The 18,746-nt window shown below is 50.6% G+C and overlaps 2 protein-coding genes across 3 annotated transcripts; both read left to right on the forward strand.

The window, feature by feature from the left end:
• The first annotated feature begins 168 nt into the window (after nucleotides 1-168).
• kdm2ab (lysine (K)-specific demethylase 2Ab) lies at nucleotides 169-10,324 on the forward strand. 2 transcript variants are annotated; one of them, XM_029119290.2, is made up of 23 exons: nucleotides 169-375; nucleotides 1,219-1,257; nucleotides 2,087-2,225; nucleotides 2,387-2,465; nucleotides 2,620-2,666; nucleotides 3,078-3,256; nucleotides 3,449-3,555; nucleotides 3,692-3,785; nucleotides 3,949-4,102; nucleotides 4,181-4,296; nucleotides 4,379-4,505; nucleotides 4,616-4,926; nucleotides 5,169-5,246; nucleotides 5,370-5,630; nucleotides 5,727-5,867; nucleotides 6,125-6,214; nucleotides 6,304-6,555; nucleotides 7,040-7,072; nucleotides 7,179-8,263; nucleotides 8,834-8,997; nucleotides 9,084-9,230; nucleotides 9,491-9,706; nucleotides 9,808-10,324. In XM_029119290.2, the coding sequence occupies exons 2-23, from the start codon at nucleotides 1,222-1,224 to the stop codon at nucleotides 9,987-9,989; spliced, it is 4,038 nt and encodes a 1,345-aa protein (XP_028975123.2). In that variant the 5' UTR covers nucleotides 169-375; nucleotides 1,219-1,221; the 3' UTR covers nucleotides 9,990-10,324. The 2 variants fall into 2 exon arrangements, with proteins under 2 accessions (XP_028975123.2, XP_028975124.2); XM_029119291.2 differs by having other exon boundaries at nucleotides 7,185-8,263.
• Nucleotides 10,325-11,102: 778 nt separating this feature from the next.
• Nucleotides 11,103-18,711, forward strand: ankrd13d (ankyrin repeat domain 13 family, member D). Its single transcript, XM_010901368.4, has 16 exons — nucleotides 11,103-12,280; nucleotides 12,426-12,561; nucleotides 12,730-12,854; nucleotides 12,998-13,043; nucleotides 13,198-13,341; nucleotides 13,677-13,866; nucleotides 14,784-14,850; nucleotides 14,949-15,030; nucleotides 15,437-15,498; nucleotides 15,911-16,041; nucleotides 16,156-16,313; nucleotides 16,568-16,681; nucleotides 16,833-17,005; nucleotides 17,475-17,563; nucleotides 17,665-17,898; nucleotides 18,078-18,711. Exons 1-16 carry the CDS (start codon nucleotides 12,197-12,199, stop codon nucleotides 18,139-18,141), a joined length of 1,899 nt encoding a protein of 632 aa, XP_010899670.2. The 5' UTR covers nucleotides 11,103-12,196; the 3' UTR covers nucleotides 18,142-18,711.
• The last annotated feature ends 35 nt before the right edge of the window (nucleotides 18,712-18,746 follow it).

Genomic DNA, 18,746 nt, shown 5'->3' on the forward strand with positions numbered 1-18,746 from the left:
GCTCACATCCCTCTGCTGCCATAGGCTGTCACACCACGTGGGGCGCGGTTTAAACGGCTGTTGAACCGCCCCTTTCTCGGAGTGGCATAACGCATAACCAATCGCAACATTGTCTTGTGTATTTCTCAATTTACTATTGGATTACCATGAAAGTCAGAGGCGGGTCGTTATATTTTGGGTAGTACTGAGTGTGTATGTGTGTGTGTGTTTTGTGGTGGTCTGAAAATGGCGGCCCGGAGCGGAGCGCTTTAACTTTATCTCACAATAACAATGATAACAAACTACACCGATAAAATTATTTAAGATGGATACAAACTTCGTTGTGAGCGCATAGAAGCCATTCTATCGGACAACGGACGGAACACAAAAACCAAGGTGATAATAAATTGGTACAGTGAAAAGTTCTCTCAAAATAATAGCAATTTTCCGATTTGGGAAGCTAGCGCGTTTGCTCAATTGATTACTGGAACTAACGTTACGTTAGCTAGCTAGGTAACGCTACCTTTACCTAGTTTGGCTAGTGGGTTAATGTTCGATTAAATGGGGATTCTGCTAACATAATAAAAGTATGTTCTGCTGGATATATTTGGTAACTAAGTTAATAACTGAAATTGTGTTCGAACAAAGGACAACCGGACACTTTAGCCAGCTAACGGTAGCTAAATTAGCTAACAACAACAGTATTGTAGATTACGTTAGCATCTATGTAGCATAGCTATTTAACGTTAGCTAGCTACCTAACAGTGTCTGTTACAAGTTAATCTCCTGTGTAACATTACATGTAGTTAAGCGTATCAGGCTACAGTACGTACATAACAATTGGTTAAGGGCCGTTTTTAAATACTAGTTAAACAAATGTAACGTTATATTCCGACATTTCTTGTTGAACTGACACCCCCCACACTCAACAAACTAAGACTGTCATTACTCTGTATATTTTAAGATAGCATTAAATAGCTAGCGTTAGCTATACCTACCATAATACTGTATCTTAACGCATAATACTGTATCTTAACGCAATGTTTGCTAGCTAGCTAACCGTTGTCATTGTCTTGGTAGCTGGATAACTGTTAATCCAAGTGCCAGACATTCTGAGGATATTTTCTCATGCCTAAAATCGATTGTTTCTCAAAATGTACACCATCGTTACAGTAGTTAACTGCTGTTAGACTACTCATGACAATATATAATTTCCTAAAAGACTCATTCGTGTTCTAGGTCATGGGTGACCAAAAGCAACGTTACAGCAATCGCTTGGTAAGTGGACTTATTTTCCGCTTTAACAAAATGAGTACTTCTTGAGCAAAAAGCACAATCAATGGTTGCAGTTGATGGGTAACAATGTTGTGGATCTGTTGGCATGACTGGAGAATGTCGCTGGGTTCAGTGAAGGTTCAAGTTTAAGTTCAGTGTTGTCCGATCAGATAATGCTAGCGCATGTCGTTTTTAATTAGGTTGAAGGTTTTGTTCTCATCCCGGGACCTTTTCTGTTAACCAATTTGATATATTAAGTTGAGACAACCACGCAAGGACCCTCACAGCTGTAATTTCTAGACTGATGACGTAGGCTTAGCTAAGCAGCGATTTTTGTTTTTTCTACTGTTTTTTTACAGATAATAGTAGAACGGTGTGTGTAAGTGTTTGGTGGGGGGCTGGGCCCATCTGTCTAGCCAAGCTGTGATAGCAGGGGGTGAAAAGGAGGTGGGGGGGTGAAAAGGAGGTGGGTGGGTGAAAAGGAGGTGGGTGGTACTTGGATAAGCCCCTCCTTTTTGTGATGTCTGCTGCATTGACTCAGTTTGATTGGATGAGTGACAGATCTCAAATCCTTGTTCTAAATCTCATCTAAACAAGTAAATGAGTATGTGTGGTCTAGCATACTGATTCACAAAACCTTTGGCGACCCTCAGATGTTTGACAGTCTAACTGTGGCTCCTGAACTGCTTTACCTGAATCACTGAGCCAGGTGTGCTAGGTCTGGAACAGCTCAGATGCAACGGCTTGGGCTTGCTGTGGGGTGGTTTGAGAACCGCTGGTTTGAGAAAAATTTTAAAATTATTTGAACTGAGTTTGTGCCTCGTGTCCACAGCGTACTGGGACACGGAGGCGTTATCAGGATGACGGGATCTCGGACGATGAGATCGAAGGGAAGAGGACCTTCGACTTGGATGAGAAGCTGCAGAGCAACAGGTTCAACTCCGACCTGGTTAAACGCATGGAGGGAAAAGGTCAGGGGTCGAAGTTCACCCGGAGAAACCCCTCTCTTCAGAAGGCTTTTGACGTGTTTCTGTTGCGTTGTGGTTGTCATGGCTTGGGAATACTGTTGTCATGGCTCATGGCCCAAATATTGTGCTGTTGACAGTGTTGTGTGTGTTGTGTTTCTTTGCAGACTTTACGTTTGAGTACATCCAAAGGGAGGGGCTGAGGGACCCGCTCATCTTTGAAACGAAAGATGGTCTTGGCTTAGAGTATGTCTCCTAATCATCTAGCTTGCCTCCCCAACTACAGATCTGTAGAGGGATGGACATGTATAACAGTTGGCTCGGTTTCACATGATTCTTTATTTAGTATTTATTCCCTTGCTTTCTCTTTGCCATTCTCTTTCTCTCTGTGTTTTTTTAGGATGCCAGACTCTGATTTCAGTGTGAGTGATGTTAAGCTGTTTGTAGGTAAGACCCAAACTATGAACACTTAATACACTCAAAGCTGCTGGTTTAGACTGATGTTAAGTGTTGCAGCCCCTCTAAGGACAGTTCCATGATAACATAGTGGCACTGAAGTAACAATGATGTAACAGAATGACATAATAGATCCCTGCTCTGAGATTTAGGGGACTCGATGCAATTCATTGTGATTTATACTGAGTGGATGGAATAGAGATGAAGAATTTTTCCTTATTTCCCTTTTAACCATAAGCCAAGGCTGATTTCCTAATTCCTGATTATCTAATTGGTTTTATCATTGTACCCTTTGACGCATAATTTTCTGTCCTGCATTGGACTTCTTTTTTTTTTGTTGACCCCGAGGGGCCCTTTTGTGTGTGGACCTGGTGCAATAATCCTGGCCCCTCCCCTCCTCAGGCAGCAGGCGGATCGTTGACGTGATGGACGTGACGACACAGAAAGGCATGGAGATGTCCATGGCCCAGTGGAGACGTTACTATGAGACCCCTCCCTCAGAGCGGGACAAGCTCTACAACGTCATCAGCCTGGAGTTCAGCCACACCAAGCTGGAGAACCTGGTGAAACGCCCCACCTCAGTAAGACCCCCCCCCCCCACACACACACACACACCGTGAAACCTTGTCGGACGTCTTGCCTTGTGATGCACACGTGTTACTAAGAAGTGTGGCTCTAGAACTGTCCTGCAGCGAGCTCTTGGAGGACGGCTGCTGTGTTAAGCTGAGGCTCCCCCAGGCCCTGACCCCTGTGTTTCTGTCCGTCCTCCCCAGGTGGACATGATCGACTGGGTGGACAACATGTGGCCCCGGCACCTGAAGGAGAGGCAGAGAGACTCCACCAACTCCATTATAGACATGCAGTATCCCAAAGTGCAGAAGTTAGTCACCAAAGCTGTTTATTAGGACTTGCGTCTCTGCGTGCGTGCGTCTCTGTCTGTGCGCGCGTCTGTCCGTGCGTCTGTCCGTGCGTGCCCTCAGGTGTGTATTGTGGTTCTCTCCCTGTTCCCCTGCCAGGTACTGTCTGATGAGTGTCCAGGGCTGCTTCACGGACTTCCACGTTGACTTCGGCGGTACATCAGTCTGGTATCACATCCTCCGAGGTGGCAAGGTGAGACTTGACACCCAGGATATATTTTTTTACATACACCCAGATCGCCGCCATTATCAGCATCTCATACCCCTGCTGAAGTTTGACATGTGTCGTCTGTAGCATTTTCACTGTGTCTATGGGCCGTCCCATTTTTCACCTGTGACCTTTAACCCCCCTACAGGTGTTCTGGCTTATCCCACCCACGCCCCAGAACCTGGAGCTGTATGAGAACTGGGTGTTGTCAGGGAAACAAGGGGACATCTTCCTGGGAGACAAGGCCACGGATTGTCAGAGGATAGAACTGAAGCAGGGCTACACCTTTATGATCCCCTCTGGTACGCGCACACACATATACACACACACACACACTACCTTCTGTTCCCACATCTAACCCCACTGTTGTTGCTGTCCAGGGTGGATCCATGCGGTCTACACCCCTGAGGACACACTTGTGTTTGGGGGAAACTTCCTCCACAGCTTCAATATCCCCATGCAGCTTAACATCTACAACATTGAAGACCGCACTCGAGTAAGTACGCCGACCCGGCGCGTCCCCGACCCGGCGCGCCCCCGACCCAACATCTCATGTCTACCGTCGGTCTCTTCTCCAGGTCCCCGCTAAGTTTCGATATCCGTTCTACTATGAGATGTGCTGGTATGTGCTGGAGAGATACCTCTACTGCCTAACAAACACCTCCCACCTCACCCCAGAGTTCCAGAAGCACTCGCTCGGGATTGGTGAGTGTGCACAAACGCACACAATTCAATATTTCTCCCTCACATTTGGTTTTGTTTTACTTCATTATTTTTTTCCTCTTTTTCCTTTTCTGTTTTCGTCCTTCCTTCAGGACTGACCCGTAAAGACCGAGAGAAGAAACTCAACGGCAACTTGCGAAACGGTTCATCGGAGGAGGTCAAAGTGGACGAGGTGGGCGAGGGAGACGACGAGCTTAAAGAGAAAGGCGAGGTACCGGTCAAAGCCGAAGAGTCGGAGGAAGAGTGTCCCGTCGCAGCCAAGCCGGGGTTGAGGGTGAGCCTCACTCCGCTGGAGCTGGAGGGGCTGTGGAACCTCCTTGGGAAGCTGGAGGAGCTTCCAGCCCACAAGAAGTGTGTCCCCGCGGGCATCCGCAACGCCCCTGCCCTGCTCCACGACATACGGGTGAGTGTGGCGCTCCGTTAGTAACGGGGCGACGCGGTCCGGTGGAGGTGTGGTGTGACGCTGTTAGCGCTGCTAGCCCTTAGCGTATGTAGCGCGCGGCTACGCTAGCGTCCAGCGGTGCCTGGCAGTAGCCGTGTGCCGCCGTACCTGTCTGGGCAGCGTCTGTCGGTACCCATTTGTCGGCCCGTGTGTGTAATCCGCTCCATCAAACCCTGACGTGTCTTCTGTCCGGCTGTGTTCAGGCCCTCTTGCGGGAGCACAGCAACGACGACCCCCAGATGTCCTACACTGGGAAGCCCATCGTCAAGTGGCCCCAGAGGGTAAGTCCGAGAGCAGGTCACATTAAGCCCCTCCCGCCCCCACTTTGATATATTCACCCCCTCTCAGCCAAACCCTTAGCAACATGGAAATACGTCTTTGCTTCTCTCCCCCCCCCCGGCCAGCCCTCGTGGTACCAGCCCCCCTCGCCCCCTCCCTCGGTGGTGTACCGGCCGCGCCTGGGCACTCCCCACAAGAGCGCGGTCCCTCGACCCGTCAGGCCGGCCTCCTCCATCTCGGCGCTGAGGAGGCGACGGGTACGCTGTAAGCTCTGCGCGGCGTGCCAGAGGAAGGAGTGTGGGGAGTGCAACTTCTGCAAGGACATGAGGAGGTTCGGAGGCCCGGGGCGCATGAAGAAGGGCTGTGTCATGCGCCAGTGTCTCGCTGTGAGTTGGCTTTATACCGCCGTGCGTGCGTGCGTGTGTGTGTTTGTGTGCGCATGTAGTGGGGGCATATTAATTGTGGTCTCTGCCTGTCTCCAGCCTGGCCTTCCCAACTCAGCGGTCTGTGCTCTGTGCGGAGAGGGCCAGGAGAAACAGGAGTCCGCGGACGCCAGCCCTGACTCCACAACACTCATGGAGTGCTCCAACTGTGCTCAGATCACCCACCCCGACTGCATCAAGGTGAGCCGGCGTCCCGTGCGTCCTTCATGTCACGCACGGATTGCACGGACCTCCAAGGTTCCGCATGGAGAATGTTCTCCCAGTGTGGAGTCCCGGTGAACGGCAGTTTGCGTTTAAACGGACACTCTCAAATGCTGTGAGGTGGAGTTATTTTAATAATGGTCAGTCTGTGGGAATTCGGTTTCCCTGTATGTAGGTATTGGTTCCGACAGTCCTTTAGGAAGGCCTGGTGTTTCACCTGTTGTTCCTCCTCTCAGGTACCTGGGGAGGGCCGGATCAATAAGGACCTTCCCAGCTGCTGGGAGTGTCCCAAATGTTACCAGGGCAACGAAGGCTCCTCGTCAGAGGTACCCCGTCATGACTCTGTCCCTACATACCTACCCACCTGCCTGCTGTTTCTGTGGTCCTGACCATGCCCCGCCCCTCTCTGTCTCAGTCGTTAACCAGTGACGAGGACACCATGGCCGCCACGCCCTCTCCTATGTCCATGTCGTCGAAGCGTGCCCACCGCGAGGGCATCGGAGTAGGGGAGGCCGGAGGTGGGATGAGGACGGGTCGACGTGGCAGGCCCCCCCTGGCGTCCTCCCTGTCCCAGCGGAGAGCGCCCCCTCCCTCTCAGCGGCTGCTACTGCAGCAACAGCAGAACAGGAAGCGAGCCGGAGCCCTGGAGCTTCGGCTGAGAAAGAGGGTGAGAGGGGCGGGGCCTTGGCTGGAGGGCTTTTTGGTTTGAGGTTCTAGGTAGCTTGACGTCCATTATTTATCATCAAGGAAGGTCATTTTTAACCTCTTCCCGCTCTGGTTGTTTTAGGGTATAAAAAATAAAACGTGTCAAAATATTGCATTATTGAATAAAAATACAGCAGTGATTCAAACTGTCTTGAAACCAGTCTGGGTTGGTTTTTATATTGCCCATAATCTCACAACAAATACTAGGGAGCTCGATTGTCACCATTCATGTAACACTGGCAGAGTTAAACGTTAGCTTTAAATTGAAATTGTTTTGTCTCTGTCATTATTGTCTTAGCTGGATGCAGGTTCAGTAAATTGAGAGGTGCAGCTTTGAATACAACAGAGGAGGTATTTTTCATGCACGCTACACCCTCTTGTCCTCTGAGCATGGGAGTGTGTAGCGCAGTGGCAAAGCAAACTGACAAACGCCCTTTATGTTTCAGATAAAACTGGAGCGCAGCAAAATCTTAACATCGGTAAGCAAGTGTAGTTTGTTTTGAAGCGCGGTGTCTCTCTCTGAACTCCTGCATGATTATTCAACCCCAAAGCCTCCTCTCATCCTGATGCCCCCCTCCTCTCTAGAAACAGGTGTTGTCCCAGGACCGGTCTCCTAAGCATTTAGGCTCCCGAAGTCAGGGCCTCCTCCAGAGGGGTGTGTCCTCTCGCCTCCACTCTCCCGTCGGCAGACTGTCTCGGGGCCGCGGCTCCTTCCGAGGCTCCCCCTACCGCTCCTCTCCCGGGACGCGCCTCCAGACCCACCAACCCAGCCTCAGCCTGGCCCCTGCCGGCAGGGGAGAAGGACGCAGGGAGCGGGGGAGGGGGAGAGGAGTTCGCTTCAGAGGAGGAGGAGGAGGTTCTGGCAGAGGAAGAGGAGGGCAGAGACAAAGAGCGGAGGAGGACGACACTGACAGCAGCAGCAGCAGCAGCAGCAGCTCCAGTAGTGACGAGGAGGAGGAGGCAGAGAGGAGAGAGAGCAGCGCGAGGGGAGGAAGACGGGACAAAGAAAACAGGCCACAGAGACGAGGAAGAGCAGCAGCCAAAGAGGAGGAAGAGGAGAGTGCGGAGTCCAACCAAAACGGAGAAGAGGAAGAGGAGATGGAGGACGACGGGGGCGAAGGAGGTCATGCTCACGTGGAGCCGCCGGTCCTTGTGGTGTCGGACCTCGGCGACGACCTAATGAAGGGCTCATATCTCACGGTGACCCTCCAGCCATCGAGGGCCAAGCGTGACCCGGGCGCCATCGTCCCCAAACTGGAGGCTGCGGTTGCGCCCCGCCCGGCCCCCCCCGGCCAGAGTTATGCCCAGAACCGGAACCTGGCCAGGCCACCCCTCAGGAACCACGCCCCCGACGCCGGGCCGTCGCGCCCGGACAGGCATGTGCACCCCCGGAGCAGTGGCCCCGCGGCGACGCGCAGAGGCCGGCGAGACGAGATGAGGCCCGGCGAACCCGGGAGAACAAACAATGGTGCTTCCTCCTCCATCTCCTCCGCTGCCCTGGTTCCTTCACCGCGCCTCCCTCTGTCTGCCTTACAGGATGGGGAGAGGGAGGTAGCCAAAGGGGGGGGTGAGCCAGGCTGTGAGAGGGAGGTGTGGGTGTCCGTCTTCCGTTACCTGACTCGAGCCGAGCTCTGTGTCTGCATGGCCGTCTGCAAGAACTGGTACAAATGGTAAGAGACTGAATGCATTTTTTATTCAACACAGACACACGCACGCAGATTGGTCGCTCCAATTTTCATGCTAAACTGACCAAGACCAACTTTCGAACGACACATAATATTTTAATTCTGCTTCACCCCATGAACCCCTCTACTCAATGGCAAATTGTAACAGTGACTATTAAGTGGGGCACTGACGCTGGCCCACGTTAAGCACCGAAAAGGTTCATTCACGTCTGGGCTTGTACATGTCCTGCACCTACAGTGTGACCAGGACACAGAGAAATGAACAAAACCAGATGTGTTTCTGCCCTCCACGACTGAAGTGGACAGGCCTTACTGTAGTGGCTGTATGGGTATTTACAACAACAACATTGTGTATGAACTGTAAGGGCTGCTGTTCCAGGAATGGGGTGCCGATTTTTGTCTCTGTTAGGGTAGCAGAGTAACGGACACCGAACACACACACACAGACACACTCTCACTCACGTAGCGGTGATTCATGTGTGTTAATTATTAACGCGTTTCTGCATGCTGTGGAACGTATAGGATAACAGCAGCGTTGTGTTGAACTGTGTGCAGGAGTCTGGACAAGAGGCTCTGGATGCGTATCGATCTGAGCGTGTCTAAAGCCATCAGTCCCCAGGCCCTGTCGGGCATCATCAAACGCCAGCCGTTGACCCTTGACCTCTCGTGGACGTCCATCTCTAAGAAACAACTCTCCTGGCTCATCCACCGCCTGCCAGGTGTGCGCACGCACGCGCACGCACACACACACACACACTTGGATTGTAACTGACTAGAGGTGTAACTGAGACTCTCCGTGTCCCAGCGCTGAAGGACCTCATGTTGTCTGGCTGTTCCTGGTCTTCCATTTCGGCTCTGAGCTCACCCAGTTGCCCCCTCCTGCGCACCCTGGACCTGCGGTGGGCCGACGGGGTGAAGGACGGACAGATCCGGGACCTGCTCAACCCCCCGGGTAAGGCCCCGCCCCCTTTCCTCCAGTGTTTCCTGTTTCGGGTTTAAATACTCTTAGGTCGAATCCCTCGCCACATCAAACCAATTAGCCCGCGTCCCAGAGGAGTCGGCGACAGACACGTCCTCCGATTCCTTCGTTCCTGTCTCGCTCTCTCCTCATCCTTTGCTGACTCTCTCTCTCCTCTGTTCCACCTCCGTCCCCCGGGCCACCTCCCTCTTTCTCCTGCCCTAAACCCCCCGCCCCCCCTCCACCCCCCCCAGGCTGCAATAACCACAGCCATTTAAGGAACATGCAGTCTTTCCGGCTGTCGGGGCTAGACATCAGCGACTCCACCCTGAGGCTGGTGATCCGGCACATGCCCCTGCTGACCCGACTGGACCTGTCCCACTGCCCAGGCGTCACGGACCAGTCTGTCAACCTCCTCACCGCCGTGGGCTCCTCCACACGCAACACGCTCGCCGAGCTCAACCTGGCAGGTAAGACCCGGAGCCGGGGCGCCCGGGTACCGCGCGGTGGGCTCATGTTTGGATTCCAGCGGGTTGTTGGTTCTTAGCCTGTCCCTGTCTCCGTCCCCCAGGCTGCTGTAAGCTGACGGACGCGTGTCTCTGGTACCTCCGTCGGCTATCCTGCCTCTCGCTGCTCGACCTGCGGGAATGCAAGGGCGTGTCCCGCAAAGCGTGTGAGGCCTTCATCTCCGAGCTGTCCGTCAACACCCTCTACTGCCTATCGGAGGACAAGCTGATCCAGCGGATATCCTAGAGCCCGCCTCCCTTGGTTTGGGGCAGGGGCACAGAGACAGGCTGAGGACGGAACTGTGTGCCAGAGGAGGACCGCGGGTTGATGGGAGCCTTTAAAGCACCTGCACTCTAAAGGGAGCGGGAATCGGCGAGTGCTTAGCTATGACTCACTTAGTGGGAGCAGGGCAGTGCAGGGTTTCTTTCCATGTTGTATACATTTTTTTCCCCCCCTCCCGTTGTTGACTAAACCAGACAAGAGACTCAGGAGTTTAGGGTTCAGGCGCCTACGCTGAGTGATCAAGTTGGCGGTGGGGAGCGGAGGAGGGAGGTTCCTGTGATGGTGGCGGTGGGGGGGGACGACGACACACTGGGGGGGGGGGGGGGGGGGGGGGGGGGGGGGGCGGTTTTCTCCCCCTCGGCCGGGTTCTAAGTGCTTTACGACAAGGCCATCTCTACCTACAGCTGTTGGCTGTGGACAAAGTCCCCCAGGAGAACTGTGGTCAGCCCCCCCCCCCCAACCCGAGACAGGGTCGGCGCAGACGAGGGGGTTCAGGGGCGGTGCGAGAGGGCAATCGACATGGTGACGAGACCACTCCCACATAAGGGCTGGGTGGAAAAGGGGCAGGGCAAGACAAATGGTGCGATCTCAGATAACCGTTAAGAATTCAGGTGCTATCCCTCCCAAAACTCCTTGTTTTGTACAAATATGAATTTAGGACTATTCTAGAAAAATACACCCCTCAATCTACTTTGATGCTTTTTCTTTTTCCTATGGATAGAATGTGAGTTTCCCATTTTCACTGTTTCTTTATATTTGTTAGGATTTGGTGTATAAAATGATTTGCTGTCCTTTTTCTCTCCATTTACCCTTTGGTCTAGTGCTTCTAAATGATGGATCCTCCTTCCCACCCACTCCCCCCCTGACACATCTAAAAAGAATATAAATATATTATAAATATATACTTTTGTGTAAATGTTTCCCTCTTTTAAGATGACAAAAAAAATCCTGTAGCATTGTAATTATTTTCAGAAGCCTTTTTCACTTGTTTTTTTTTTTTTTTCAAGAAAATTAAAAATAGAAAATAAAAGGTCCAGATGTAAGTGATTTTTTTATTAGTGCTTTGGCTATTTTGTGCTAGGATTCAGAGAGATGAGGTCTTGAGCAATATGGTACTGAGCTGGTTGTAATAGCCCAGTGTTGTTAAATTACACGGAGTGCATGCATTTGTCCTTGTGGTACATTCATCTTCTGAATCCGATGTGGAACAACTGCACTTCGTTATTCCTATTATTCATTTTTTGTACTGGATTCAACTCGCACATGGAGCTGAAGGTTTTCACACCATTGCCCCACAACTCTACTTTGCGCCTGGTGAAAGTCGACGGATAGTACAGTACTGTACACTATGATTGTATGGAAACATGCCTAACTCCCTGTCCTCCCCCACTCCAGCTGCCAGCCATAACCTGGAAATAAAGCCACGCTGAAAATGACGTGAAAATAAATAATGCAAACTGGGGAGTGCATCTTGTCTCCGCAGATGCGATGTGTATTTGTTGAGAATACCCAGCTGTGTTTCTAATGGGGGGGTGATGTTGTTCCCTGAAAGGTTGCGGTTGGATCAGGAGCACCGGCGAATTATATTGACACCATCTGAAATTGACATTGCTATTATCGGATCATCGACTACAGTGACCTGGATGTGAAATCCACATAGGCCGAATCTCAGTCTATTTGACAGCACAGGATCAAAACCCATCTCGAAAGCGACGAGGTTGATGTTAGGGAGTTGCTAGCTATCGCGTCAGCAGGACTTGATTCCGTCGTTTGTAAAAATCAGCATTGCTACTGATAGGTAGACTAATGATGGACATGGTCCGACGTGCAACGTTAGCCAGCTACTGTAGCTAACCAACAGGAAGGAATGGAAAAGTGCTGTCATATGTTTTAGCTAGCTACGCTGGAAAACGGGTATAAGAGCGCTAACTAGCTAGCAATGTATTTCAATCCGCACAAATTCCTACATTCTAACTAGCTAGCCAGTTTGCTTCGCTAGATACACATTTTGTACCGTATAATCTTGTGAATATTTACTGTTCGCGTATTCCCACATTCCAGTCTTGAATTTTTTTGCATTTGGGAAGTTAAACATTGAAAGCTTTCTAGATTTATAATAGATTGCTAGAAAAAAACAGTGACCAGTAGCGAGTTACATTAATTTATCAACAATGGCTGAAGAGGCGTTTCCTTTACATTTTCTGGTTTGGAACAACCAGTACATTGAACTTGAACGAGAACTACAGAAAAATGAGGTAAGAGTCACATTAACAACATCAGTTGTTCTTTTTTTTTCTCTCCAATCATTCAAGTGTGTTTGACAGCTACGCGTTTCGTGCGGCTGCCGCACCGCTCGCACCCTCAGCTTTCATGACCCAACCGGTACTGTTTTTGCTGCAGGAGAATGTGGAGCGCTTGGACCCGCGGGGGCGCACCCCTCTGGAGCTTGCCGTGTGTCTGGGCCACCTGGAATCCACCCGTGTGTTGCTCAGATACTCCGCAAACCCGACGCACTGCAACGCGCAGAGCTGGACTGGTGAGTTCGTACTCTCACGGGGGAATAATTAATAATAAAAAAAGTGTTCTTCTATAACAGCTGAGGTCAGTTTACCGAAAGCATTTACGCCATTGGATCCTTTGGGAAACTGTCCCCAGCCTTTTTGTTTACGGGTATCTGGGTTGGGTTAATGTCATCCATATGCAGTTTTGCAGGAGGCTGTCAGCACAGGGGACCCTGAGCTTTGTCAGCTGGTGCTGCAGTACAGAGATTTCAAGCGCGCTACAGAGAGGCTGGCCGGCATCCCAGAGCTTCTCAGCAAGTTAAGACAGGTAACACGTCTTGTCTTTGCTGTGGCCCTAACACGCCCACCCGGGGAAAGACACACGAGCAGACCGCTCTATGTGCAAACTGATAACATGCCTGTCAACCGGATGAGAAATTCACTGCTGTGGGACATGTTGCCCCTTTTCAGGCTCGGGATTTTTACGTGGAGATGAAGTGGGAGTTCACCAGTTGGGGTGAGTTTCCCGGGCATGGCCTTGTCTCCTCTTGTGTGGTGGGTTTCGGCACTAAGACGGGGGGGACAGCTCCCCTTTGTTGCTCTCACTGTTATTGGCTGTTTGCGGTGGTGTGGATGTCATGCCACTCATCCCCTGTACGCTCCTCCACCAGTGCCCCTGGTCTCCAAGGTGTGCCCTAGTGATGTGTACCGCGTTTGGAAGAGCGGTTCGTGTCTCCGGGTGGACACCACGCTACTGGGCTTCGAGCACATGACCTGGCTCAAGGGCAGGCGCAGCTACATCTTCAAGGGCGGAGGTACGTCCCCCGGCCGTGACCGCGGTTAGCCTTTTCCACGCCGTGTTCCTCAGTTGGGGTTTGGTTGGCCGACGCTTATTTGGCTGGTTTCTGCGGTGTAGAGGTTGTTGGGCCGCCCCGTGCTGTTCCTCATGTCAGATGCATTTCAGAGCTGGCCTGGCTGAGTTTGCTTGACCAATTGTCCAGCTCTTGTCACCATTATTTAGGTGAGCTAGTTCAGGGTTACGACCGACTTTGTTTAACGTCTGGGGGTCCCCCCGGAGGAGAGGTTTCGAGGCTCCCTCAGTGAATGTTGCCTAAAATGAGGTGTGTGCGCGTGCGTGCTGCGTCCGTAGAGAATGGTGCGGTGGTGATGGAGGTCGACCACGACAAGCAGGTGGTGTACACCGAGCCCCTGTCTCTCTCCACACGGGATGCTCCATCTCTACTGGCCGCCATGCTGCCCACCCAGGAGAACACCGCTCAGAGGCTCACCTCCCCCATCGTCTCCACCCACCTCAACACACGCAACATTGCCTTCGAGAGGTGAGCTGCGCTGCTTTGTTGGCTGTTAATAACTAGAACGATTGCAAATGTTTGGCGTGAAGGCTGTTTTGCCATCGCCTAACGTGAATGGCGTATTTGGCTGCCGAAACTTTAAACAATTTGACATCTTTATGTTGACAACCCGGTTATACTTACAACCAGAAAAGCACAGAAGCAACAATAACTTTGTCTCACCTTTAATTTGAGCAGCTTATTGCATCTGATTCCATCTGGACATAAACCATTTTGAGAGTGGTTGGTAAGTTTATCACAGTGGACATAGTAAAATGCTGTAGCTGCTTTATTTATCAATCAATCAATCACATTTATTTTATAAAGACCTTTTTACATCAGCAGTTGTCACAAAGTGATTTAAGCAGATACCCAGTCTGAAACTCCAAAGAGAAAGCAACAACAGAGTTGATGCACATTGGCTAGGAACAACTCCCTAGTAGGGTCGAAACCTAGAGAGGAACCAGACTCGGAGGGGGGGCCAGTCGGGTTTGCCGGGTGAAAATTATAAGAGTAGACATTATTTTTTTTGCATGTTCTGATGACAAGCATGTCAATAAATGCATCCAGGTTGTGTCCAGGGTCTTTTAACAGAATCCAAGTCTGCTACATGACCAGGTGGACAGGGACAACCAGTTGGGTTGTGGGTAGTGGCAGCAACCCCGGTCAGGGCCAACCAACAGGAAGTAACTCCACCCACTTTACCAAACATCATCAGGTGGCGTTACTTGCTGAACTTCTGTCTCACCTCTATTTTTGCGAATAGTTGCAAAACCTGTCTTTAACCAAACAAACAGGAAATGTCCTTTGTGTATTCTGGTTCATAGTGCGGAAACAAACCAATCAGTTTTTTCAACTTCCTGGTCTCCACAAATTCATTTTTTTTCTTGCTCTTTGCTGCTCAGGAACAAGTCTGGTATTTGGGGCTGGCGCTCTGAGAAGAGTGAGTCAGTCAGTGGCTATGAGGCGAAGGTGAGCTAGAGACCCCGATAACCTTAAAACATGTGAATAGGTTGGAGTTTCTCCACTGATGAACTGAGTGAGGTTTATTCACGTTCGGTTTGTTTTAGGTTTACAGTGCCACTAATGTGGAGTTGGTGACTCGATCAAGAACAGAGCACCTGTCAGACCAGGACAAGTCAAGGAGCAAAGGTTTATTCACGCGCGCACACACCTGCTTAGATATTTAAACGGGGACACCAAATGTGGCTACTTTTACTAATCCTAAACCTTAACCGTAACCTCAACCTGACCTTAACCTCAATAACCGAACATTCATGCCTAAATGTAACCTTGCCCTAATGCCTCACCCTAAAGGTTACCAATGTGCGTAACCCCTATTCTAACCCTACCCCTCAACTGTACCTTTTGCCCTAAACCTAACACTTAAACCAAATGTTTTTATTATTGAATAGGGAACAGGAAAAAAGTCCTTGTTAATAAAACAGTTCTCATTTATACACAGTTTGGGTACATTCTTGTCCCCATTACAATACACACAGACACGCGTTATATTTAAGTTACAGTGTTTTGGATATGGTGTGTGGTTCTATCCTAGGAATCAAGACTCCTCTTCAGTCCTTCCTGGGGATAGCGGAGCAGCATATCACTCCCAACGGGGTGAGTTTCTAAACACCATACATCCTGGATCGGTGAGCTGATGATCCGACTGGTCGACGTGTTCGTGGTCTGTGTCCTCACGTCTTCGTGTGATGTACTGTGCCCTCCGGAATTGTTGGCACCCTAGGTGAATGTGAATAAGAGAGGCAGTGAACATTTTCTAGGTGTCTATCGTCATGACCTTACACTGGGAATGGCCTCCTGGCACAATCAGACTGGCGCACGTCTCCTTGTCCTGATGGAGTCCATTCGTTGTGTGTTGTGAAATTGAGCCCCTAAACAAAAATGGCATTCATTCCCCACAGCCTTTCTTGTTAATATTTAGCTAGGGGTGCCAATAATTCCGGAGGGGCCCTGGGTGTGACGAGCCGACTGGTTGAGGTGTTCACGTTCTCTCTCCTCACATCTCTAGACTAATGTGTCTCAGTGCGCCAGCCCCCACAACCCCACAGCCATCACAGCTGAGGAGTACTTCAACCCAGAGTTCCAACTCAACGAGCGGGACATAGGGCGCCCCGTGGAGCTTACCAGCAAAGTCCAGAGGTGGGACGCTGCCATCGTGGAAGTGCATATCAAGAGTTAACCTTGCACAGCCTTGCTGTTGTGTTTGATTGAAGTGTCTCCATCTCTCTCTCTCTCTGATCTTGATCTCCCCAGGTTCAAGGCCACCTTGTGGCTGAGTGAGGCACATCCTCTATCACTGGCTGAGCAGGTTACGCCCATCATTGACCTGATGGCCATCTCCAATGCCCACTTTGCCAAATTACGGGACTTCATCACCCTGAGCCTGCCGCCCGGCTTCCCGGTCAAAATAGGTGAGGAACCATAGCCCCTCCCACCCAGTCAGGATCTGAAACCAACACAGAGAACCTTTCACCTAGTGAGGTTCTGAAACAGACACAGAGAACCTCCCACCCAGTCAGGATCTGAAACAGACATGGAGAGAAGTGGATGCTGGTGGAAGGAAACGGACACACTTCACAATTGTTGCTGAAACTGTCACCCTCCTCCTTCTCACCTTTCCCCCCCCCCCCCTCTCTCTCTCTCTCTCTCTCTCTCTCTCTCACAGAGATCCCTCTGTTTCATGTGTTGAATGCTAGAGTAACCTTCAGTAACCTGTGTGGCTGTGATGAGCCCGTCAGCTCTGTGACTTTACGCACCCCGGAGGAGCCCTCAGAGGCTGGTAAACACACAGATTCTTCCATTACGATCCTTTTGGGGACCATCAATATTCCCATTAGAAATCCTGTTTTTTATAACCCTCAGCCTGGCCTCCAAACCTAGCTCCCTAAGGTCCCCGACAATACACACACATTCCCTCTCTCTGCTCCTAGGGAAGGCCCCCCACCCCTTCCACTGCGTGGTGGACCCATCTGTGTTTGAACCGCCCCCGGACTACACCACACTTGGTCCGGGCCGCAGCGAGCCAATGAGAGATGAGGATGACAATTTGCTTCAGTTTGCCATCCAGCAGAGTCTGCTGGACGCAGGCACAGAAAGTGACCAGGTGAGACGAGAATCACTTTTGTTTCTGAGTGTTCGCCGTCAATAGAACGCTTTGGTCAGAATCTTAGGTACAGGTAATATCCAAAATATGGAATACTCTTGAATACATGAGGGTTACACAACTTGCTGCCGTTTGATAATGTGCCACGGTCGTCATGGTTACAAGAATCCTCTCAACCCAAGCGAACGCTTATGGGAGATCCTGGACCTGTGCCTGGGACTGGATCTGGGACTGGGACATTGAACCGCCGTCAACAAAAAAACAAAATTCAGTATTTCTCAGAGAGAAATTCCAAGAGAGCACGTTGCACCCCTCCAGTAGAGGTCCAGAATCTGTGCGAAGAAGCTGTTCTGGCGGTCCAGTGTTTGAGTCTCTGTGTTTCCTTTCTCGTGGCTTTATGTTTTTAGCTTTAAATTTGTCGTGCCACGAAGGCTCAGTAAGAACAAAATCGAGCTACCGTCTCTCGTAGGTCACCATATGGGAGGCTCTGACGAACAGTCGTCCGGTGTCTGGGCACATACAGTCTCCACTGTACGAGGACGACTCCCAGCTGGAGAGGTGAGAAAACAGCCCCCCCCCCCACCCCGACCTCAACACATTACAAATGAGAAGACTTTCCCTCTCTGGCATTTTCTTTAAACTGTCACCCTCTCTGATAGAGCCATTCAGGAGTCTCTGTCGATTTCATTGGCTGGCTGTGAGGAAGGAGTGCCTGGGAATCCCGGCCCTCCCCTGTCAGTCTCTCCGTCGGAGCCTGGAGCCAACTCCCCCCCCGCCTACAGCTCCGTGGCTGAGCCGCGGTTGCCGGGGCCCTTCGGCGTGTCGAGCCAATTCGACGAGCAGCTACGCATCGCCATGGAGCTGTCGTGCCGGGAGCAGGAAGAGATGGACAGGTCAGAGATGATGGGAGGGGCAAGTGTGTTCCTCTGTTCCCTCGACAAGGAGAATTGCGCTGGAATGGTTTTGGCGGGGGGTGGGGTGGGGTGGGGGGGTCAATCTTGGAGAGTAGATTCAAAAGGAAGGGAGCGGATTGGGGGTGAGACTAAGTACTTCATTCTGTTTCCTGTTACAGGGCAAGGCAGGAAGAAGAGGAGGAGCTGGAGAGGATAATTCAGCTGTCCCTCTTGGAGAAGTAGCCTCGACAGCGTACACAGACTTGATCGTAGAGAACAAATGTGTTAATTTATTGTTTTTGTTCATGTTAAGTTATTATTATTTTATTGTTCGTTTGGTTGTTTTTCTGGTACGATGTCTTAATGGGTCACAGAGGGGTTGTGGCCAGACGTCAGTGAGGAGGGGTGCTCCTGGTCGTAAGGCTGGGCTAAAGCTACACGGTGGGTACTGCTAACTGCCATTTCCGCGCTCACCTGATCTGTGGGAATGGTTGGTTAGAGGAATGAAAGGGGAGGCTCTATGGAGAGACAGAGTGATGGGAAAACTAGAAGAGAATCTGTGAGGGTAGATATGCTCTCTAAGCCCTTGACTGGATGAAGAGTGAAAAAAACACTTCATGCTCTTTTGCTTTAATTTGTCCTGCGCTGCTGTCATTTGAGTGATAAGATCCTTTGACCTATCAGACAAACTAATAATAGTGATATACGATTTAACAAATGCTTATATAATTATGGATACAAATGTCTATGACTACGATGTTATGTTGGTTGACTATTGATGTGCTAAAATACATTTATTCATTATTCCTGAAACAGTTGTGCAGGAGTCATTTCTTTGTGTGGGTTTT

This window comes from Esox lucius, chromosome 4 (genome assembly GCF_011004845.1).
Source record: "Esox lucius isolate fEsoLuc1 chromosome 4, fEsoLuc1.pri, whole genome shotgun sequence".
In the NCBI taxonomy this organism is placed as follows: Eukaryota; Metazoa; Chordata; class Actinopteri; order Esociformes; family Esocidae; genus Esox; species Esox lucius.